Source organism: Haliaeetus albicilla, chromosome 18 (genome assembly GCF_947461875.1).
Source record: "Haliaeetus albicilla chromosome 18, bHalAlb1.1, whole genome shotgun sequence".
NCBI classification, from domain to species: Eukaryota; Metazoa; Chordata; class Aves; order Accipitriformes; family Accipitridae; genus Haliaeetus; species Haliaeetus albicilla.
This window is the reverse complement of record NC_091500.1, coordinates 27,837,606-27,860,063: the sequence shown is the minus strand read 5'-3', so window position 1 is coordinate 27,860,063 and position 22,458 is coordinate 27,837,606. Positions and strand designations below refer to the sequence as shown.

General features: G+C 59.8%; 2 protein-coding genes and 1 long non-coding RNA gene across 3 annotated transcripts; 2 read left to right on the top strand and 1 right to left on the bottom strand.

Moving 5' to 3' along the window:
* Positions 1–764: 764 nt before the first annotated feature.
* On the bottom strand, positions 765–11,762 carry LOC138689740 (uncharacterized). The gene is made up of 2 exons (XR_011328649.1): positions 11,309–11,762; positions 765–819 (listed from the first exon to the last, which is right to left on the bottom strand). It is a non-coding gene; the product is annotated as an uncharacterized lncRNA (long non-coding RNA).
* Positions 4,555–7,226, top strand: LOC138689922 (uncharacterized). Its single transcript, XM_069806570.1, has 10 exons — positions 4,555–4,611; positions 4,703–4,780; positions 5,086–5,142; positions 5,578–5,673; positions 5,751–5,801; positions 5,857–6,198; positions 6,291–6,346; positions 6,526–6,595; positions 6,757–6,803; positions 6,925–7,226. The coding sequence occupies exons 1-10, from the start codon at positions 4,555–4,557 to the stop codon at positions 7,142–7,144; spliced, it is 1,074 nt and encodes a 357-aa protein (XP_069662671.1). The 3' UTR covers positions 7,145–7,226.
* Positions 11,763–15,168: 3,406 nt separating the features above from the next.
* On the top strand, positions 15,169–17,830 carry LOC138689873 (uncharacterized). Its single transcript, XM_069806516.1, has 9 exons — positions 15,169–15,225; positions 15,317–15,394; positions 15,700–15,756; positions 16,192–16,287; positions 16,753–16,812; positions 16,905–16,960; positions 17,140–17,209; positions 17,371–17,417; positions 17,539–17,830. Exons 1-9 carry the CDS (start codon positions 15,169–15,171, stop codon positions 17,756–17,758), a joined length of 741 nt encoding a protein of 246 aa, XP_069662617.1. The 3' UTR covers positions 17,759–17,830.
* Positions 17,831–22,458: the final 4,628 nt, after the last annotated feature.

Sequence of the window (22,458 nt, the reverse complement as noted above, 5' to 3'; positions counted from 1 at the left end):
CAGCTCACAAAGGAGGGGTGGGGCTGTGTGGCCTTATGAGGTATGGCCCGCCCACTCCCAGCACACAAAATTTGTGTCACCTAATGCCATCTCCTGTGAATGCGCAGTTGCGTTCATCGTCTCGTTGAGTCCTTTTGACTCGTCTGGCTTGGAACATCAGGAGACGTTTTGGTTATTTTGGTTACACATGACCCCTCCTCTCATTTTGAGGGTCCAAAGCCCTCTTTTACAGCTGGAAGCCTCCACTGGAGTGCCCAAAGCCCTATATTCACGACCAAAGCTTCCTTTCTGGGGGTCACAGAGGAACCGAGAGGTTCCCCTCCTTTTCAGGGTCCAAAGCTTCCTTTTTAGCGATACAGAGAACGAACTGCTAATTGCTTAATGGTTGTCTCTCTGTAACTTTACATACCAAAGACTAGTGTTTGTCAAAGATTAAGCCTGTCAGAGACTGGTACTTGGGAGCGATGAGCAAGAAGGAACCGTGAGCGATGACAAAACTTAATTAAATGTTTGATGAATTTACAATCTTGTTGAGAAGGCAGAAGCAGAGGCCTTGCTTGAAGAGAGAGGGCCAGAAAAGATAAGAACTCCTGCCTTTGTTCTTGTCCTTGTAGAAATTTAGCTTAAACTAACCATATGGTTCTACACCACTAATGAAAACTTAGATAATAAGAGCAGTAACAAGCACTGATGTATCAAAACATGTAAAGGCCCATACCGCGCAGAATCACCCGAGGAGGGTCAAGTAGCGGACGAGTGAGGAAGACTATGGAAGACCACCAGAGGACTCCTGAAGACCACCAGAGGCCTTCAATGCGCCTGCGTAAAGGACATTTGCATATGCTAATAGTTTCCCGGAAAACTAATGAATATGTATAACATTTCTCAGAAATCTAGTGAATATGTACGTAGAGCATGTACTTAACCCGCACAATTAGACCCGACGGTGCGCACGATAGGTGGAGCGATCCCCCGTGCATCCAGCGCTGCCAATAAAGAATACCTGCTTAACAGTTAATCAAACTATTGAGTTAATTTCTTTGAATCACCCCTCCTCTCATTTTGAGGGTCCAAAGCCCTCTTTTACAGCTGGAAGCCTCCATTGGAGCGCCCAAAGCCCTATATTCACGACCAAAGCTTCCTTTCTGGGGGTCACAGAGGAACCAAGAGGTTCCCCTCCTTTTCAGGGTCCAAAGCTTCGTTTTTAGCACCTAGCCCATTCTTTTGAGTGCCCAGCGCCCCTTTTTTAGGGCCGAAATCCTCATTTTTTGGGTCTTTCATGACCCATAGCCTTTTTTTAGGGCCCAGGGTTTCAAGCTGAGGGTCTAAACCCTAAAGGCGGAGCTTGTCGCCTGGCAACACCCGCCTAGGAGTCTGTGGGGAGTCAGGGGACCCAGGACAGCCAATGGCATTTGAGGAAGTGGGGGCAAGGCACGTGGCTGATATGTAGCCAACCAATCAAGCTTTGAGGCCTGCAGGAAAGGGGGCAAGAGTCGAAAAAGCGGGGCAACGTGTGGGGGCGGGGCATGCTGGCTCCACCACTCACGCCTGGTGGGAGAGCAGCACGCGGAAGATTGATAAACTGTCTGACCCATCATTTGATGGGAGGCGCAAGGGGGGAAATCCCAGGCAGCCAGTCAGATGAAACATCACCTCAGGGAAGGGCGGGCACTGTTGGTGGCGGGAGGGTGACCACCCCAGGCAGCCAATCAGAGGCAGCGTCACCTCAGGGATGGGACGTGCGAGCCCCAAACCAGGTCAGAGTGACAGCCCAGTGGGCCAGTTGGGGAGCGCATCACCTCAGGTGAACTGCACCTGGGCAGCCTGACCACCTGGGGCTGCTCAGAGGCAGCCCTCAGGGAAGGGCAGGCATCAAACCAGGGCAGAGTGACAGCCTAGGTGACCGATCAGAGGCAGCATCACCTCAGGAGACCGACAGCCCCCCAAACCTATGCCAGTGAAGACTGATGTGAGGAGAAGGCGGGCTCTGCTGGCGGCCAGGCCGAGCCTCAACATGGCGCGCATGGGGCCTGCCCCGAGGCCCAGCAGCCCTGGGCCCAGACCTGCAGCCCCTCTTCCCCCCCTCCATCCCCCACCCACCCCCATGCTCCAGAACCCCCAGTCTCCAGAGAGTCAGTATCCCATGGCCGTGCCACTAGACAGCAGCCACGGGCCACCGGGCTTCTCGCCGCTATCGCTGCCGGCACTCGCCGGGTGGTGACGAGGACGTGACGGCGAGGCCGCCGGTGTGACGGTGGAGCGCGCGAGGATGGGTGGGGGGGAATGCTTGCCGTGGGGCTGCCCGCCACCACCTCACCCACATCCCCTCCCCGCAGCCGAGGCAACCCCACCGCCGCCATCCAGCGTCTCCCCCCTGGGATGGTGAGTTGAGCGGAGGGATGGTGGGGCTGGGGTCTCCCCCTCAAAGCAGGGGGGGTCCCAGGGTTGATGCTCTCCCCCCCTCCCCACAGCCACTGCACATCATCTCCTTCCTGACGCTGCCCGACCTGCCGAGACTGGGCCAGACCTGCCACTACCTCCACGAGGCGTGCGACAGCGAGGCCGCCTGGCGCCACCTCTGCGCCCCTCTCCCGCCCGCCGCCAAGAGCGCCCGGCCCTGCAAATATTACAGCTAAATGTTGATCTTAAGGTGATTTTCTGTTTGTAGCGTGGCTTACATTTTGCACTCGAGATACCGGACAGCAGCTAAGCCTGGGCCTCTTGACATTTCTCATTTGAAATTGGTTAGGTGACTGCCGCCATTACTTCTGAACAGTAAACGATGTTACACTTGATAACAGATAACTGCAATTGTTCGCTTGCTTCAGGAAGTCTTCAAGTAGTGAAGTGCTTACTTTCAGTAAGAACTAGCCCCAGTAAGATTCCCCATTTATTAAAATAGCTCAGGACTACACACAGTGGTTTAAATCAAATTAGTTATCAAATAAAATACTTTAACCATTGCTTCAGTAACAAGAGTGCTTGACACTCTTTTGTCAACCAGAGCTTTCTCCTCTCTTACAGAGGGGAGCGATGCCCATCACACAGAGTGACTCCTGTGAGCACAGACAGACTTCTCTGAAAGACAAGATGGCTTGCAGAAAAGTGCGATATGAGCGGGGTTACCTTGCGTGCTAGTTACTTGCTTCTTTATGTCTTTGCTCTTACCAGGTGATTACACCCAGAACTTTGCGGTGTAAGTGACAATCAGTGCAAACGCCTAATTGGACTAGTAATCAGATGCAAGACTGTGGATGGAAAGGAAGTTGGCCAGCGTTAGTGAAATGAGAGAAGTACTTTCTTGCACATGAGCAAAAGGAAGCAGCCCTTTTCCAAAGCTGTGTGTGGCGGGGTGAAGGAGAATGGCAGCTCTAAGGCTGCCTCTACTCTGTGCGTGTGGGTTACAGATGAGAGCTGGTTCTTCTGGGCGCTCCTGTGCAGAGGACTGCTTTCTAAAAAGCCTTTCTTCAGCCACAAGGCTAGAACCTCCTTTAGCAACCTGACCCAAGGAGAGTGTCCCGGACTGCAGACCCGCTGCTCCGAGGAGGACTGGCTCAGGGTGTCCTCCGGCGGGACCCCCTTTATACCCTTGTCGAGCCTGACAGAGAGCTGGTCCTTATTTTTCCCTCTTCCCAGACTGTTGTTCCCCCCTGGGGCTGGATGCTGGATCCCGGTGGGGGCTGGATGCTGGACCCCATGCGGCGTGGCCATCCGTGCACGCCCGTCGTTCACGCGTGTCCGTGCGAGTGTCTGCTGGGACTGTGTGCGCAGCCTGGCTCCTGCTTGGTCCCGGGGTGGGCAACGGTAGCAGCCGGGTGGTGAAGGAACCGGCAACCCCCCCCAGGGAGACGCCGGCAAGCGGTGCCCGCGGTCGCTCCCGCCGGTGGGCTAAGAGTGATGCCCTGTTTCCCCAGTGGCTGCGGCCGAGCCCCAGGTCAGCTCTTGGCGCCAGCCCAGGGAGTTGGCGGCCATGTCACAGTGGACAGCGGTGACCGTGTCACTCTGACGTCACCTCGCGCCTGTGACACGGGTGCCCCGGCGGGTATAAAAGGGGCTGCTCCTGGAGACGGGGGAACATTCCGGGGAGAACCTCGGAGCTGTTGGGCAGGAGTTTAGAGGAGACTCGCAAACGACCTGTCCTTTGTCCACCATGCAGTGGAATGTCTCTGGCGGTGAAGAGGAAGGTGAGGGCAGAGCATCCCCACAGTCCCCACAGCCGGCTGCCGGGCGAGGGGCTCCGTGTGCGGCACCCCCAGCCTCGCTCATATGCCGAGTAGAGGCAGGCGTGCAGGAGTGCAGATGCCCTGAGCTTGGGGACCATCCCTGCGAGCATCCGTGCCCCTCACACCCCGCTCGCTCCCGACTCGCAGGTGTAACCACCCAGGCAGAAGCGGTGAAAGAAGACCTCCGCATGGTCCGGGCGCGCCTGGCCCGCTGTTCCGCAGCATCCCAAAGCCACAGGGCGCTGCTGCAGTGTCTGGTAGGTGGGGAGCGGTCCCCTTGTCCCCGGGGACTGGGGCTGCGAGACCGGAGCCCCTGACCCCTCCTTTCACCATGCAGGGGCAGAAGCAGCAGGAGCTGCAGAAGACCTTGGAGCGGCTCACCTCGGAGGTCAGTGTCCCCTCCTGTACCCACGTCCCCCAGCTGCGGCGGCTGGGGCTGTGTCAGGGGCTCAGTGCCTGCGTGCGGCTCCTTTTCCCAGAACTGTCTCGTGGCACGCTGTTTCGAAGAGAGCGGCCAGGAGCTCCAGCAACTGGAGGGGCAGGTGGCCCAGATGAAGGTGAGTTCACAGAACCACGGTCTGGTTGAGGTTGGAAGGGGCCGCTGGAGATGATCTGATCTTGTCCAATGCCCCTGCTTAAGCGGGGTCCCCTAGAGCCAGTTGCTCAGGTCCATGTCCAGATGTGGACCGCGTCCAGAGCTGGGCCTGGGGGGGTCCCTCTGTCCGCCTGCAAGGCTGGGAAGGAGAGAGGACGCAGGGGCAAAGGCAGTGCCCGAGGGGAGCCGGGAAGGGATAATGCGGAGGGGAGGGCGCTTGTGGGAACGTCCAGTGCCCTGATGGCTTCTCCTCCTCCTCTCTCGCAGAAGCGCTTTCAAATAGCAAAGAGCGAGGCAGTCGCAAGCCTGGAAGAGGCACAGAAGGTACAGGGAAGAAGGATGCCCATCCTGGCAGGGTCAGGGAGGGGGTGCCAGTGCTGGGTCCCCGCACCCCAGCGTCCACGGGCAGGGTCATTGACTTTGGGACGTGGCATCCGCGATGGAGGGATTGGGCCCCTGCCCCTCCTGCAGATGTTGCCGTTCCCTCTTCTCTGCCAGGCAGACCGCTTTTGGGAAAAAGCAGAGGGAGGCACAGCAGTGCAGGTCCCTGGCGCCTCCCCCCCCATCTCCTGCCAAGTCCTGGGCTGCCAGCAAGCACAGGCTGAGCCGGGCATGGGGCGAGGGGGCACGCAGGACCGCTGGCCGGGTGCGGGTGTGCAAGTGGCTGATGGGCGCTGAGAGATGGGAAGCAGGGGCAGCGCCGTGTGCGAGGGGGTGTGTGTCTGTGAGAGGGCATCTGACGGTTCCCCATTCCCGCAGGCGGCAAAGGCTGCGGCGACCAGTCGAGGAGCCGGCAGAGATGCTGAGCAGAGCTCTGCGCTGACGGCAAGCAGCAAGGAGCTGCTGCAGCCTAGGGTAGGTATGGAGGGGCTCCTGGTCCACAGGGGCTGGGGCTGCAGACCCTGAGCCCCTGCTCTCCTTTCTGCACGCAGGAGGAGAACCATCAGGAGCTACATGATGCCGTACAGCAGCTCAGCACTAAGGTTGGTGTCCTCTCCTCTGCCCCTGACCCAGAGCTGCGTCGGCTGGGGCTGAGAGGTTGGAAGGGACCGCTGGAGGTCATCTTGTCGTCTCCAACCCCCCTGCTCAGAGAGGGTCACCGAGTGCCGGTTGCCCAGCGGCGTGACTAGGGAGGACAATTTTCGCAGGCTATGGGGGGGGTCCATCGCTTCCCCACGCCTGGCCTTGCGAGTCACCCAGTTTCCCAGTAGTGCCCTAGGGCAGCGGGGGAGTGAGTGGGCACAGCCCTGGGGCCGGAGAGGGGCGAGGGTGCCAAGGTCCCAGCCCAGCTGCCCGCACGACGCACCTGTGGTTTTGCAGGAGGAAAAGTTCCGTGCCCTGATAGCATCCTGGCTCAAGGAGGACAAGCAGGAGAATGAGGTAGTGCCGAAGGGGCCGGGGGAAAACGGGCGGGTGCCCACGGTCCCTGGGGCCACAGCAGGCTCAGGGACTCAGACCCTTCCCTCTCCCAGGCGCTGCGTCAGGAAATAAGAAATCTGGAAGAGAGACTGGAGGAGGAAGAGGGCTGGTAAGCGGGGTCCCTCGCCCCACACGGGTGTCCCTGCAGCACCCGGCGCCATGGGGCTGCCAATGCTGGTGCCAGGGGAGCCCCATCCCTGCCTGGGGTGGGGGGGTGTGTGTGGAAGGGGACCCCCGGCGTGGCCACGGAGGTCTGTAATGTGTCCAACCAAGCCCTGTTGCCTGCAGCCAGTATCAGAGGAAGAAGGAGGCAGAGATGCCGGAGACTGTGCTGCCGGAGGTGGTGGAAGCACGGCTGGTAAGGGGGAAGAGCCTGTGGGTCTCCCTGAGGAGAGGGGTCCACGGAGGTGCCAGCCACGCGTGGGCTACGCTCCCGTGCAAGGCAACTCCGTGCAACTCCAGCTGTCCCGGCCGTGCGGCAGTGCTTGACAAGTGTCCTTGCTCTGTGTTGACCTGCAGGAGAGGGACGTGCGGGCGAGGAGACGCGGTTTCAGTTACTGGCTGCAGTGAGTGTCCCCACCGGGTGATGGGCTGGACGCCTGCTCCAGCCGGTGGGGCCCCTCCATCCCTCTTGGGGCTGGGATGCATCCACCCTGCCCTGTCTCCCATACTTCTTCTGCCCCACAGGACACTCCTCCTGCTCTTTGTCGGCCTGGAGCTGGCCATCGTCTTTGCAGTGGCTGCTGCCATGCTGTACGCGTCCTGGTACGACCCCGAGGTCTTCCACCGCCTGCTGCCCGAGGAAGCCTACGCCAACCTGACATGCGTGCTGGAAGCCTACGCCAACCTGGCATGCGTGCTGGGAAAGACCCTCCGAGCAGCCAGTGAGGGGCTGCTGCCTTTTTGACCACCCCTCCCAGTAAAGCCTTATTTAGCATTGTGGACAAGCTGCAAGGATTGCTTGACAGGTTTTCGTAGGCACTGGCCAGCCCTGGGACTGGCATTCGTAATAAAGATCGGCTTTCCCTGACTGGCCTCGCTTGGTACGCAACCATTCAGCTTGTCGGTCCCAATCGTCCTTCTCGCTGGTGACCGTCCTGATTTGGGCCAGGCACACGGAGGACGAGTGGGACCTGGTGAGGGGGGGTTCATCCCCATAAAACAGTTCTGAACAGTGGCAAGGGTCCCGCAGACCAGACCTGCGCCGGAGCCCATCATGCTGAGGCCGTGGCTGTTCTCTGTGGGGCTGGTGTGTGGTGGCTTTAATGTGGGGTGATACAGGGGGCCTGTCCTCGAGGCCAGCACAGCGTGAGGGGTGCACCTGGGGCTGCGTGGTGACCCCTGGCTCTGCCGGCGAGGCTGAAAGCCAACAGGTGCTCATGGTTCACGGCTTAAATGGCTGCTTGGTCCCCCTCGGGCACTGCTTCACCAGCACGTGCTGCCGGTTGGCCCAAGCTGAGGAGGTGGAGCTGGGCCTCGGTGGCACGGAGTTGAGACCTGGCTTCTCCCGGCGGTGCAGCCAGCATCTGTGGGGGACGCGGGGTCGGCGCAGTCCCACCGCATGTGGGCTGGCATGGCACTGTGTACTGCACGTGGAGCAGGGGCATGCCGGGCACCCGTCCCCCGGTTCTGAGGGGGACAAAAACAGCCCTTGCAAGATGCAGGGCAGCAAGATGGACTGAAATGGGTTGTCTCCACCCAAAGTTGCCCTCGTCAGGCCTAGGTCACCCCAAAATGGTGCCCGAGAATAGAGAGGTGTCACACCGGTGAGTCCCTGTGGTTTTCCTTCCGTGTGGCCTTGCTGCAGGCAGGAGGCAAAGGGTGACCAGGGTTTTAGTTGCTGTCACCTCCTGTCCTGGGAACCCCTAGTGCAGGTTCATTGTGTTTCTTGGCTCTCGCGCACTGAACTGACCTGAGTTGTCCCACCGCTCTTCCCCTCCCTGCTCCCCACCTTGCCTGGACACTAGTTTGCACAAGTAAGCCTGCTCACTGCTTCTAATGTGGCACGCTGTTTGGGATTGATTTTTGCATGCAGTAGATGTGCACGGGGTCCCGTAGCCGCTGCCTGTTGCTGCGTTGCCTGGTCGTGGCTGTGGGTCCCAGGGTGCGACGTGCTACTGCTGCTGCCCCCCCCGCTCTCCCTTGCCCTCTTTGCATCTGCTCTGCCTGACTGCACGTGCTGCCCTCCTTGTCCTTCGGGACCCCCAGGGACCCCCTGGCCCCCCACGATGGGTCTCAGCCACAACGCGCTCCTGCCCCGGCGGCCTTGTGCCCCCCCCCCAGTGATGCTGCCTGCACAGAGGGGTGCTCCCCAGGGTCAGTGGCTGCCATCCCGCTGCAGCCCATCCTGCCAGGCTTCACAGTACACTGCGGGACTGGGCAGGACATTGGCAGGCGAGTGGGTCTGTGCTGAGCTCCCTTCCTTGCTGCCAGCACAGCATGGGTCTGGCTGCTAAGCGGGGGACAGCTCGTGCCCCTCCAGGGACCAGCATGGGGGTTTTGCCCCCCTGGACCGCAGCCAATGCCTCCCTCCTACCCTGGGAGACCCAGGCACCCTCCAGGCGTTGGGCTGCTCCGTGGGGGCCCATCCTGCCCTGGGCTCTGCCCACATCGCCCCCAGGGGAAAAGGAGAGCTGGAGCTGGAGGGAGGTTATCAGAATGGGGACTCAGCTGCGTTGTCCCCGGGCTCTGGCTGCCCCCTGCTCCCACACTTTCTCTGGGTACCTTGAGCACCCCTCATGGTGGCCGTGACCAGTGTGTCCCTGGCTGTCCCCAGCCCTGGCTGCCCTGGGGCACCCAGCCAAGGGGTCCAGCCCACCGCTGCCCCTGCTCTTGCAGCCACAAGTGAGGGGTGCCTGCACCGCCTGCTTGACTCCAGTAGCTGGTTCAAAGTCCTTTCAGTTCACATACACACAGGAGAAGGAGTGAGAGCACACAGAGAGATAGTTAAGAAAAGATTTAATAATGATTGATCAGGCAATGGCTGGTCTCCAGCTGCCTGGCTGTTTCTTGCAGCCGCTTGGCAAGGAGACGCAGCTTAGCAGTCTTCTGCTTGATCCTCTCCTGCTTCTCCCGCACTTCAGGAGAGCTTGCCTTCCTCAGAAGACGGTTCTCCTCTTGAAGGACACTGCATCGCCTCTTGAGGTCCTTCAGGGCACGCTGGAGGTGGGCGTTCTGCTCCTGCAGCCTGCTGTGACTGCTACCAGGCAGCCAGTCCTCCTGCTGCCCTACAGTCTGAACACCTACCTCTGCCACAGACGGCCCGCTGTGGGTCGTTCCTTGCGGCGGGGAGTCCGAGCAGTGCGGCGTCGAGTCTTGCCCCCCAGCCTCGAGCAAAGACTCCGTGCTGTTCCCTTCCTCCTGGAGGCGAGTGTCTTTTAAGCTCTGGTGGGTTTTCCGCTGCCCTTCTCCATCATGGGAGGAAGATGCGATGAGGCTCTCCAAAGAGCAGGGCCTGATGGCCCCGGTGCCCAGAAGGGTCTGCAGGCGGTGCCAGGCCGAGGCCTTGGCCCCGGCCTCATTGCAGGAAGCAGGCTGCTCGCCATCGAACCTCTCCAAGATGTACTTTAGGAAGAGTCTTCTCTGCAGCAGCAGTTTGTCTTGGAGGCGGAGGATGTGAGCAGCCTCCTCGCTATTGGTCTCCCAGCGCAGCTTGCTGAGGACGTCCTGGAGCTTCGTGGGGGCCTCGCCGCTCCTCGAGGCGCCTCTCACCAACTTCTTGGCCAGCTGCTGCTGCAGGTCCCGTGCCTGCCGGATGGCGTCGTCGCGCTGCTGCTGCAGCACCTCCTGCGCCTCGTGCAGCTCAGCCTCCTTCGAGCGCAGCAGCTGGCGGATCTCCACCTCCCGCTGCCGCTGGTTCAGCTCCCGCAGCCGCTGGAGCTCCCGTGCCTGCCGCTGCTCCCATTTGGAGTGTAGCCGTTTGGCCAGGAGCTGCCGATCCCGCTCTGCGGCCTCCTTCAGCTTGCGAGTTTCGGCGGCAAAGTGGCGGCACAGCTCTTGGGAGCGGAGTTGCTCAGCCTCCAGCTCAGCCTGCAGCCTCTCCAGCTGCCGCTTGTGCTCATCCTTCTGCGCCGGGCCCCGGCAGGGCGAGGGGCGGCCGCGCGCCCCGGTCCCCGGTCCCGCACTGTCCCGGCTCATGGCTGCAGGGATGGCAACCAAACGCTGCCACCAACAGCCACCAACGTCGTGCGTCGCTCGCTGCCTCCCTCTTGACCGTGCAGGAGCAGAGACAGCGTCTGCAATCAGCCAGGGGTGGGCGAGTGTGGCCTTATATAGGTGTCCTGGCCCCCAGCTCACAAAGGAGGGTGGGGCTGTGTGGCCTTGTAAGGTATGTCCTGGCCCCGCCCCCACCGCCAGCTCACAAAGGAGGGGTGGGGCTGTGTGGCCTTATGAGGTATGGCCCGCCCACTCCCAGCACACAAAATTTGTGTCACCTAATGCCATCTCCTGTGAATGCGCAGTTGCGTTCATCGTCTCGTTGAGTCCTTTTGACTCGTCTGGCTTGGAACATCAGGAGACGTTTTGGTTATTTTGGTTACACATGACCCCTCCTCTCATTTTGAGGGTCCAAAGCCCTCTTTTACAGCTGGAAGCCTCCACTGGAGTGCCCAAAGCCCTATATTCACGACCAAAGCTTCCTTTCTGGGGGTCACAGAGGAACCGAGAGGTTCCCCTCCTTTTCAGGGTCCAAAGCTTCCTTTTTAGCGATACAGAGAACGAACTGCTAATTGCTTAATGGTTGTCTCTCTGTAACTTTACATACCAAAGACTAGTGTTTGTCAAAGATTAAGCCTGTCAGAGACTGGTACTTGGGAGCGATGAGCAAGAAGGAACCGTGAGCGATGACAAAACTTAATTAAATGTTTGATGAATTTACAATCTTGTTGAGAAGGCAGAAGCAGAGGCCTTGCTTGAAGAGAGAGGGCCAGAAAAGATAAGAACTCCTGCCTTTGTTCTTGTCCTTGTAGAAATTTAGCTTAAACTAACCATATGGTTCTACACCACTAATGAAAACTTAGATAATAAGAGCAGTAACAAGCACTGATGTATCAAAACATGTAAAGGCCCATACCGCGCAGAATCACCCGAGGAGGGTCAAGTAGCGGACGAGTGAGGAAGACTATGGAAGACCACCAGAGGACTCCTGAAGACCACCAGAGGCCTTCAATGCGCCTGCGTAAAGGACATTTGCATATGCTAATAGTTTCCCGGAAAACTAATGAATATGTATAACATTTCTCAGAAATCTAGTGAATATGTACGTAGAGCATGTACTTAACCCGCACAATTAGACCCGACGGTGCGCACGATAGGTGGAGCGATCCCCCGTGCATCCAGCGCTGCCAATAAAGAATACCTGCTTAACAGTTAATCAAACTATTGAGTTAATTTCTTTGAATCACCCCTCCTCTCATTTTGAGGGTCCAAAGCCCTCTTTTACAGCTGGAAGCCTCCATTGGAGCGCCCAAAGCCCTATATTCACGACCAAAGCTTCCTTTCTGGGGGTCACAGAGGAACCAAGAGGTTCCCCTCCTTTTCAGGGTCCAAAGCTTCGTTTTTAGCACCTAGCCCATTCTTTTGAGTGCCCAGCGCCCCTTTTTTAGGGCCGAAATCCTCATTTTTTGGGTCCAAACCTGTCTTTTATGACCCATAGCCTTTTTTTAGGGCCCAGGGTTTCAAGCTGAGGGTCTAAACCCTAAAGGCGGAGCTTGTCGCCTGGCAACACCCGCCTAGGAGTCTGTGGGGAGTCAGGGGACCCAGGACAGCCAATGGCATTTGAGGAAGTGGGGGCAAGGCACGTGGCTGATATGTAGCCAACCAATCAAGCTTTGAGGCCTGCAGGAAAGGGGGCAAGAGTCGAAAAAGCGGGGCAACGTGTGGGGGCGGGGCATGCTGGCTCCACCACTCACGCCTGGTGGGAGAGCAGCACGCGGAAGATTGATAAACTGTCTGACCCATCATTTGATGGGAGGCGCAAGGGGGGAAATCCCAGGCAGCCAGTCAGATGAAACATCACCTCAGGGAAGGGCGGGCACTGTTGGTGGCGGGAGGGTGACCACCCCAGGCAGCCAATCAGAGGCAGCGTCACCTCAGGGATGGGACGTGCGAGCCCCAAACCAGGTCAGAGTGACAGCCCAGTGGGCCAGTTGGGGAGCGCATCACCTCAGGTGAACTGCACCTGGGCAGCCTGACCACCTGGGGCTGCTCAGAGGCAGCCCTCAGGGAAGGGCAGGCATCAAACCAGGGCAGAGTGACAGCCTAGGTGACCGATCAGAGGCAGCATCACCTCAGGAGACCGACAGCCCCCCAAACCTATGCCAGTGAAGACTGATGTGAGGAGAAGGCGGGCTCTGCTGGCGGCCAGGCCGAGCCTCAACATGGCGCGCATGGGGCCTGCCCCGAGGCCCAGCAGCCCTGGGCCCAGACCTGCAGCCCCTCTTCCCCCCCTCCATCCCCCACCCACCCCCATGCTCCAGAACCCCCAGTCTCCAGAGAGTCAGTATCCCATGGCCGTGCCACTAGACAGCAGCCACGGGCCACCGGGCTTCTCGCCGCTATCGCTGCCGGCACTCGCCGGGTGGTGACGAGGACGTGACGGCGAGGCCGCCGGTGTGACGGTGGAGCGCGCGAGGATGGGTGGGGGGGAATGCTTGCCGTGGGGCTGCCCGCCACCACCTCACCCACATCCCCTCCCCGCAGCCGAGGCAACCCCACCGCCGCCATCCAGCGTCTCCCCCCTGGGATGGTGAGTTGAGCGGAGGGATGGTGGGGCTGGGGTCTCCCCCTCAAAGCAGGGGGGGTCCCAGGGTTGATGCTCTCCCCCCCTCCCCACAGCCACTGCACATCATCTCCTTCCTGACGCTGCCCGACCTGCCGAGACTGGGCCAGACCTGCCACTACCTCCACGAGGCGTGCGACAGCGAGGCCGCCTGGCGCCACCTCTGCGCCCCTCTCCCGCCCGCCGCCAAGAGCGCCCGGCCCTGCAAATATTACAGCTAAATGTTGATCTTAAGGTGATTTTCTGTTTGTAGCGTGGCTTACATTTTGCACTCGAGATACCGGACAGCAGCTAAGCCTGGGCCTCTTGACATTTCTCATTTGAAATTGGTTAGGTGACTGCCGCCATTACTTCTGAACAGTAAACGATGTTACACTTGATAACAGATAACTGCAATTGTTCGCTTGCTTCAGGAAGTCTTCAAGTAGTGAAGTGCTTACTTTCAGTAAGAACTAGCCCCAGTAAGATTCCCCATTTATTAAAATAGCTCAGGACTACACACAGTGGTTTAAATCAAATTAGTTATCAAATAAAATACTTTAACCATTGCTTCAGTAACAAGAGTGCTTGACACTCTTTTGTCAACCAGAGCTTTCTCCTCTCTTACAGAGGGGAGCGATGCCCATCACACAGAGTGACTCCTGTGAGCACAGACAGACTTCTCTGAAAGACAAGATGGCTTGCAGAAAAGTGCGATATGAGCGGGGTTACCTTGCGTGCTAGTTACTTGCTTCTTTATGTCTTTGCTCTTACCAGGTGATTACACCCAGAACTTTGTGGTGTAAGTGACAATCAGTGCAAACGCCTAATTGGACTAGTAATCAGATGCAAGACTGTGGATGGAAAGGAAGTTGGCCAGCGTTAGTGAAATGAGAGAAGTACTTTCTTGCACATGAGCAAAAGGAAGCAGCCCTTTTCCAAAGCTGTGTGTGGCGGGGTGAAGGAGAATGGCAGCTCTAAGGCTGCCTCTACTCTGTGCGTGTGGGTTACAGATGAGAGCTGGTTCTTCTGGGCGCTCCTGTGCAGAGGACTGCTTTCTAAAAAGCGCTTTCTAAAAAGCCTTTCTTCAGCCACAAGGCTAGAACCTCCTTTAGCAACCTGACCCAAGGAGAGTGTCCCGGACTGCAGACCCGCTGCTCCGAGGAGGACTGGCTCAGGGTGTCCTCCGGCGGGACCCCCTTTATACCCTTGTCGAGCCTGACAGAGAGCTGGTCCTTATTTTTCCCTCTTCCCAGACTGTTGTTCCCCCCTGGGGCTGGATGCTGGATCCCGGTGGGGGCTGGATGCTGGACCCCATGCGGCGTGGCCATCCGTGCACGCCCGTCGTTCACGCGTGTCCGTGCAAGTGTCTGCTGGGACTGTGTGCGCAGCCTGGCTCCTGCTTGGTCCCGGGGTGGGCAACGGTGGCAGCCGGGTGGTGAAGGAACCGGCAACCCCCCCCAGGGAGACGCCGGCAAGCGGTGCCTGCGGTCGCTCCCGCCGGTGGGCTAAGAGTGATGCCCTGTTTCCCCAGTGGCTGCGGCCGAGCCCCAGGTCAGCTCTTGGCGCCAGCCCAGGGAGTTGGCGGCCATGTCACAGTGGACAGCGGTGACCGTGTCACTCTGACGTCACCTCGCGCCTGTGACACGGGTGCCCCGGCGGGTATAAAAGGGGCTGCTCCTGGAGACGGGGGAACATTCCGGGGAGAACCTCGGAGCTGTTGGGCAGGAGTTTAGAGGAGACTCGCAAACGACCTGTCCTTTGTCCACCATGCAGTGGAATGTCTCTGGCGGTGAAGAGGAAGGTGAGGGCAGAGCATCCCCACAGTCCCCACAGCCGGCTGCCGGGCGAGGGGCTCCGTGTGCGGCACCCCCAGCCTCGCTCATATGCCGAGTAGAGGCAGGCGTGCAGGAGTGCAGATGCCCTGAGCTTGGGGACCATCCCTGCGAGCATCCGTGCCCCTCACACCCCGCTCGCTCCCGACTCGCAGGTGTAACCACCCAGGCAGAAGCGGTGAAAGAAGACCTCCGCATGGTCCGGGCGCGCCTGGCCCGCTGTTCCGCAGCATCCCAAAGCCACAGGGCGCTGCTGCAGTGTCTGGTAGGTGGGGAGCGGTCCCCTTGTCCCCGGGGACTGGGGCTGCGAGACCGGAGCCCCTGACCCCTCCTTTCACCATGCAGGGGCAGAAGCAGCAGGAGCTGCAGAAGACCTTGGAGCGGCTCACCTCAGAGGTCAGTGTCCCCTCCTGTACCCACGTCCCCCAGCTGCGGCGGCTGGGGCTGTGTCAGGGGCTCAGTGCCTGCGTGCGGCTCCTTTTCCCAGAACTGTCTCGTGGCACGCTGTTTCGAAGAGAGCGGCCAGGAGCTCCAGCAACTGGAGGGGCAGGTGGCCCAGATGAAGGTGAGTTCACAGAACCACGGTCTGGTTGAGGTTGGAAGGGGCCGCTGGAGATGATCTGATCTTGTCCAATGCCCCTGCTTAAGCGGGGTCCCCTAGAGCCAGTTGCTCAGGTCCATGTCCAGATGTGGCCCGTGTCCAGAGCTGGGCCTGGGGGGGTCCCTCTGTCCGCCTGCAAGGCTGGGAAGGAGAGAGGACGCAGGGGCAAAGGCAGTGCCCGAGGGGAGCCGGGAAGGGATAATGCGGAGGGGAGGGCGCTTGTGGGAACGTCCAGTGCCCTGATGGCTTCTCCTCCTCCTCTCTCGCAGAAGCGCTTTCAAATAGCAAAGAGCGAGGCAGTCGCAAGCCTGGAAGAGGCACAGAAGGTACAGGGAAGAAGGATGCCCATCCTGGCAGGGTCAGGGAGGGGGTGCCAGTGCTGGGTCCCCGCACCCCAGCGTCCACGGGCAGGGTCATTGACTTTGGGACGTGGCATCCGCGATGGAGGGATTGGGCCCCTGCCCCTCCTGCAGATGTTGCCGTTTCCTCTTCTCTGCCAGGCAGACCGCTTTTGGGAAAAGGCAGAGGGAGGCACAGCAGTGCAGGTCCCTGGCGCCTCCCCCCCCATCTCCTGCCAAGTCCTGGGCTGCCAGCAAGCACAGGCTGAGCCGGGCATGGGGCGAGGGGGCACGCAGGACCGCTGGCCGGGTGCGGGTGTGCAAGTGGCTGATGGGCGCTGAGAGATGGGAAGCAGGGGCAGCGCCGTGTGCGAGGGGGTGTGTGTCTGTGAGAGGGCATCTGACGGTTCCCCATTCCCGCAGGCGGCAAAGGCTGCGGCGACCAGTCGAGGAGCCGGCAGAGATGCTGAGCAGAGCTCCGCGCTGACAGCAAGCAGCAAGGAGCTGCTGCAGCCTAGGGTAGGTATGGAGGGGCTCCTGGTCCACAGGGGCTGGGGCTGCAGACCCTGAGCCCCTGCTCTCCTTTCTGCACACAGGAGGAGAACCATCAGGAGCTACATGATGCCGTACAGCAGCTCAGCACTAAGGTTGGTGTCCTCTCCTCTGCCCCTGACCCAGAGCTGCGTCGGCTGGGGCTGAGAGGTTGGAAGGGACCGCTGGAGGTCATCTTGTCGTCTCCAACCCCCCTGCTCAGAGAGGGTCACCGAGTGCCGGTTGCCCAGCGGCGTGACTAGGGAGGACAATTTTCGCAGGCTATGGGGGGGGTCCATCGCTTCCCCACGCCTGGCCTTGCGAGTCACCCAGTTTCCCAGTAGTGCCCTAGGGCAGCGGGGGAGTGAGTGGGCACAGCCCTGGGGCCGGAGAGGGGCGAGGGTGCCAAGGTCCCAGCCCAGCTGCCCGCACGACGCGCCCGTGGTTTTGCAGGAGGAAAAGTTCCGTGCCCTGATAGCATCCTGGCTCAAGGAGGACAAGCAGGAGAATGAGGTAGTGCCGAAGGGGCCGGGGGAAAACGGGCGGGTGCCCACGGTCCCTGGGGCCACAGCAGGCTCAGGGACTCAGACCCTTCCCTCTCCCAGGCGCTGCGTCAGGAAATAAGAAATCTGGAAGAGAGACTGGAGGAGGAAGAGGGCTGGTAAGCGGGGTCCCTCGCCCCACACGGGTGTCCCTGCAGCACCCGGCGCCATGGGGCTGCCAATGCTGGTGCCAGGGGAGCCCCATCCCTGCCTGGGGTGGGGGGGTGTGTGTGGAAGGGGACCCCCGGCGTGGCCACGGAGGTCTGTAATGTGTCCAACCAAGCCCTGTTGCCTGCAGCCAGTATCAGAGGAAGAAGGAGGCAGAGATGCCGGAGACTGTGCTGCCGGAGGTGGTGGAAGCACGGCTGGTAAGGGGGAAGAGCCTGTGGGTCTCCCTGAGGAGAGGGGTCCACGGAGGTGCCAGCCACGCGTGGGCTACGCTCCCGTGCAAGGCAACTCCGTGCAACTCCAGCTGTCCCGGCCGTGCGGCAGTGCTTGACAAGTGTCCTTGCTCTGTGTTGACCTGCAGGAGAGGGACGTGCGGGCGAGGAGACGCGGTTTCAGTTACTGGCTGCAGTGAGTGTCCCCACCGGGTGATGGGCTGGACGCCTGCTCCAGCCGGTGGGGCCCCTCCATCCCTCCTGGGGCTGGGATGCATCCACCCTGCCCTGTCTCCCATACTTCTTCTGCCCCACAGGACACTCCTCCTGCTCTTTGTCGGCCTGGAGCTGGCCATCGTCTTTGCAGTGGCTGCTGCCATGCTGTACGCGTCCTGGTACGACCCCGAGGTCTTCCACCGCCTGCTGCCCGAGGAAGCCTACGCCAACCTGACATGCGTGCTGGAAGCCTACGCCAACCTGGCATGCGTGCTGGGAAAGACCCTCCGAGCAGCCAGTGAGGGGCTGCTGCCTTTTTGACCACCCCTCCCAGTAAAGCCTTATTTAGCATTGTGGACAAGCTGCAAGGATTGCTTGACAGGTTTTCGTAGGCACTGGCCAGCCCTGGGACTGGCATTCGTAATAAAGATCGGCTTTCCCTGACTGGCCTCGCTTGGTACGCAACCATTCAGCTTGTCGGTCCCAATCGTCCTTCTCGCTGGTGACCGTCCTGATTTGGGCCAGGCACACGGAGGACGAGTGGGACCTGGTGAGGGGGGGTTCACCCCCATAAAACAGTTCTGAACAGTGGCAAGGGTCCCGCAGACCAGACCTGCGCCGGAGCCCATCATGCTGAGGCCGTGGCTGTTCTCTGTGGGGCTGGTGTGTGGTGGCTTTAATGTGGGGTGATACAGGGGGCCTGTCCTCGAGGCCAGCACAGCGTGAGGGGTGCACCTGGGGCTGCGTGGTGACCCCTGGCTCTGCCGGCGAGGCTGAAAGCCAACAGGTGCTCATGGTTCACGGCTTAAATGGCTGCTTGGTCCCCCTCGGGCACTGCTTCACCAGCACGTGCTGCCGGTTGGCCCAAGCTGAGGAGGTGGAGCTGGGCCTCGGTGGCACGGAGTTGAGACCTGGCTTCTCCCGGCGGTGCAGCCAGCATCTGTGGGGGACGCGGGGTCGGCGCAGTCCCACCGCATGTGGGCTGGCATGGCACTGTGTACTGCACGTGGAGCAGGGGCATGCCGGGCACCCGTCCCCCGGTTCTGAGGGGGACAAAAACAGCCCTTGCAAGATGCAGGGCAGCAAGATGGACTGAAATGGGTTGTCTCCACCCAAAGTTGCCCTCGTCAGGCCTAGGTCACCCCAAAATGGTGCCCGAGAATAGAGAGGTGTCACACCGGTGAGTCCCTGTGGTTTTCCTTCCGTGTGGCCTTGCTGCAGGCAGGAGGCAAAGGGTGACCAGGGTTTTAGTTGCTGTCACCTCCTGTCCTGGGAACCCCTAGTGCAGGTTCATTGTGTTTCTTGGCTCTCGCGCACTGAACTGACCTGAGTTGTCCCACCGCTCTTCCCCTCCCTGCTCCCCACCTTGCCTGGACACTAGTTTGCACAAGTAAGCCTGCTCACTGCTTCTAATGTGGCACGCTGTTTGGGATTGATTTTTGCATGCGCAAAAGTAGATGTGCACGGGGTCCCGTAGCCGCTGCCTGTTGCTGCGTTGCCTGGTCGTGGCTGTGGGTCACCCCGCCGTGGGGCAGAGGGGAGGCAGCTGGCAGTGGCTGTGGGTCCCAGGGTGCGACGTGCTACTGCTGCTGCCCCCCCCGCTCTCCCTTGCCCTCTTTGCATCTGCTCTGCCTGACTGCACGTGCTGCCCTCCTTGTCCTTCGGGACCCCCAGGGACCCCCTGGCCCCCCACGATGGGTCTCAGCCACAACGCGCTCCTGCCCCGGCGGCCTTGTGCCCCCCCCCCAGTGATGCTGCCTGCACAGAGGGGTGCTCCCCAGGGCCAGTGGCTGCCATCCCGCTGCAGCCCGTCCTGCCAGGCTTCACAGTACACTGCGGGACTGGGCAGGACATTGGCAGGCGAGTGGGGCTGCGCTGAGCTCCCTTCCTTGCTGCCAGCACAGCATGGGTCTGGCTGCTAAGCGGGGGACAGCTCGTGCCCCTCCAGGGACCAGCATGGGGGTTTTGCCCCCCTGGACCGCAGCCAATGCCTCCCTCCTACCCTGGGAGACCCAGGCACCCTCCAGGCGTTGGGCTGCTCCGTGGGGGCCCATCCTGCCCTGGGCTCTGCCCACATCGCCCCCAGGGGAAAAGAAGAGCTGGAGCTGGAGGGAGGTTATCAGAATGGGGACTCAGCTGCGTTGTCCCCGGGCTCTGGCTGCCCCCTGCTCCCACACTTTCTCTGGGTACCTTGAGCACCCCTCATGGTGGCCGTGACCAGTGTGTCCCTGGCTGTCCCCAGCCCTGGCTGCCCTGGGGCACCCAGCCAAGGGGTCCAGCCCACCGCTGCCCCTGCTCTTGCAGCCACAAGTGAGGGGTGCCTGCACCGCCTGCTTGACTCCAGTAGCTGGTTCAAAGTCCTTTCAGTTCACATACACACAGGAGAAGGAGTGAGAGCACACAGAGAGATAGTTAAGAAAAGATTTAATAATGATTGATCAGGCAATGGCTGGTCTCCAGCTGCCTGGCTGTTTCTTGCAGCCGCTTGGCAAGGAGACGCAGCTTAGCAGTCTTCTGCTTGATCCTCTCCTGCTTCTCCCGCACTTCAGGAGAGCTTGCCTTCCTCAGAAGACGGTTCTCCTCTTGAAGGACACTGCATCGCCTCTTGAGGTCCTTCAGGGCACGCTGGAGGTGGGCGTTCTGCTCCTGCAGCCTGCTGTGACTGCTACCAGGCAGCCAGTCCTCCTGCTGCCCTACAGTCTGAACACCTACCTCTGCCACAGACGGCCCGCTGTGGGTCGTTCCTTGCGGCGGGGAGTCCGAGCAGTGCGGCGTCGAGTCTTGCCCCCCAGCCTCGAGCAAAGACTCCGTGCTGTTCCCTTCCTCCTGGAGGCGAGTGTCTTTTAAGCTCTGGTGGGTTTTCCGCTGCCCTTCTCCATCATGGGAGGAAGATGCGATGAGGCTCTCCAAAGAGCAGGGCCTGATGGCCCCGGTGCCCAGAAGGGTCTGCAGGCGGTGCCAGGCCGAGGCCTTGGCCCCGGCCTCATTGCAGGAAGCAGGCTGCTCGCCATCGAACCTCTCCAAGATGTACTTTAGGAAGAGTCTTCTCTGCAGCAGCAGTTTGTCTTGGAGGCGGAGGATGTGAGCAGCCTCCTCGCTATTGGTCTCCCAGCGCAGCTTGCTGAGGACGTCCTGGAGCTTCGTGGGGGCCTCGCCGCTCCTCGAGGCGCCTCTCACCAACTTCTTGGCCAGCTGCTGCTGCAGGTCCCGTGCCTGCCGGATGGCGTCGTCGCGCTGCTGCTGCAGCACCTCCTGCGCCTCGTGCAGCTCAGCCTCCTTCGAGCGCAGCAGCTGGCGGATCTCCACCTCCCGCTGCCGCTGGTTCAGCTCCCGCAGCCGCTGGAGCTCCCGTGCCTGCCGCTGCTCCCATTTGGAGTGTAGCCGTTTGGCCAGGAGCTGCCGATCCCGCTCTGCGGCCTCCTTCAGCTTGCGAGTTTCGGCGGCAAAGTGGCGGCACAGCTCTTGGGAGCGGAGTTGCTCAGCCTCCAGCTCAGCCTGCAGCCTCTCCAGCTGCCGCTTGTGCTCATCCTTCTGCGCCGGGCCCCGGCAGGGCGAGGGGCGGCCGCGCGCCCCGGTCCCCGGTCCCGCACTGTCCCGGCTCATGGCTGCAGGGATGGCAACCAAACGCTGCCACCAACAGCCACCAACGTCGTGCGTCGCTCGCTGCCTCCCTCTTGACCGTGCAGGAGCAGAGACAGCGTCTGCAATCAGCCAGGGGTGGGCGAGTGTGGCCTTATATAGGTGTCCTGGCCCCCAGCTCACAAAGGAGGGTGGGGCTGTGTGGCCTTGTAAGGTATGTCCTGGCCCCGCCCCCACCGCCAGCTCACAAAGGAGGGGTGGGGCTGTGTGGCCTTATGAGGTATGGCCCGCCCACTCCCAGCACACAAAATTTGTGTCACCTAATGCCATCTCCTGTGAATGCGCAGTTGCGTTCATCGTCTCGTTGAGTCCTTTTGACTCGTCTGGCTTGGAACATCAGGAGACGTTTTGGTTATTTTGGTTACACATGACCCCTCCTCTCATTTTGAGGGTCCAAAGCCCTCTTTTACAGCTGGAAGCCTCCACTGGAGTGCCCAAAGCCCTATATTCACGACCAAAGCTTCCTTTCTGGGGGTCACAGAGGAACCGAGAGGTTCCCCTCCTTTTCAGGGTCCAAAGCTTCCTTTTTAGCGATATAGAGAACGAACTGCTAATTGCTTAATGGTTGTCTCTCTGTAACTTTACATACCAAAGACTAGTGTTTGTCAAAGATTAAGCCTGTCAGAGACTGGTACTTGGGAGCGATGAGCAAGAAGGAACCGTGAGCGATGACAAAACTTAATTAAATGTTTGATGAATTTACAATCTTGTTGAGAAGGCAGAAGCAGAGGCCTTGCTTGAAGAGAGAGGGCCAGAAAAGATAAGAACTCCTGCCTTTGTTCTTGTCCTTGTAGATAATTTAGCTTAAACTAACCATATGGTTCTACACCACTAATGAAAACTTAGATAATAAGAGCAGTAACAAGCACTGATGTATCAAAACATGTAAAGGCCCATACCGCGCAGAATCACCCGAGGAGGGTCAAGTAGCGGACAAGTGAGGAAGACTATGGAAGACCACCAGAGGACTCCTGAAGACCAGAGGCCTTCAATGCGCCTGCGTAAAGGACATTTGCATATGCTAATAGTTTCCCGGAAAACTAATGAATATGTATAACATTTCTCAGAAATCTAGTGAATATGTACGTAGAGCATGTACTTAACCCGCACAATTAGACCCGACGGTGCGCACGATAGGTGGAGCGATCCCCCGTGCATCCAGCACTGCCAATAAAGAATACCTGCTTAACAGTTAATCAAACTATTGAGTTAATTTCTTTGAATCACCCCTCCTCTCATTTTGAGGGTCCAAAGCCCTCTTTTACAGCTGGAAGCCTCCATTGGAGCGCCCAAAGCCCTATATTCACGACCAAAGCTTCCTTTCTGGGGGTCACAGAGGAACCAAGAGGTTCCCCTCCTTTTCAGGGTCCAAAGCTTCCTTT

Excerpts from the sequence above, each read along its gene's own strand:
- LOC138689873 (XM_069806516.1), top strand. The coding sequence starts at position 15,169 with ATGCAGGGGCAGAAGCAGCAGGAGCTGCAGAAGACCTTGGAGCGGCTC. Across the intron at positions 16,961-17,139 it reads CTGGAGGAGGAAGAGGGCTG|CCAGTATCAGAGGAAGAAGG; the intron begins GTAAGCGGGGTC and ends TGTTGCCTGCAG. Across the intron at positions 17,418-17,538 it reads GGTTTCAGTTACTGGCTGCA|GACACTCCTCCTGCTCTTTG; the intron begins GTGAGTGTCCCC and ends TCTGCCCCACAG.
- LOC138689922 (XM_069806570.1), top strand. The coding sequence starts at position 4,555 with ATGCAGGGGCAGAAGCAGCAGGAGCTGCAGAAGACCTTGGAGCGGCTC. Across the intron at positions 5,143-5,577 it reads GCCTGGAAGAGGCACAGAAG|GCGGCAAAGGCTGCGGCGAC; the intron begins GTACAGGGAAGA and ends CCATTCCCGCAG. Across the intron at positions 6,347-6,525 it reads CTGGAGGAGGAAGAGGGCTG|CCAGTATCAGAGGAAGAAGG; the intron begins GTAAGCGGGGTC and ends TGTTGCCTGCAG.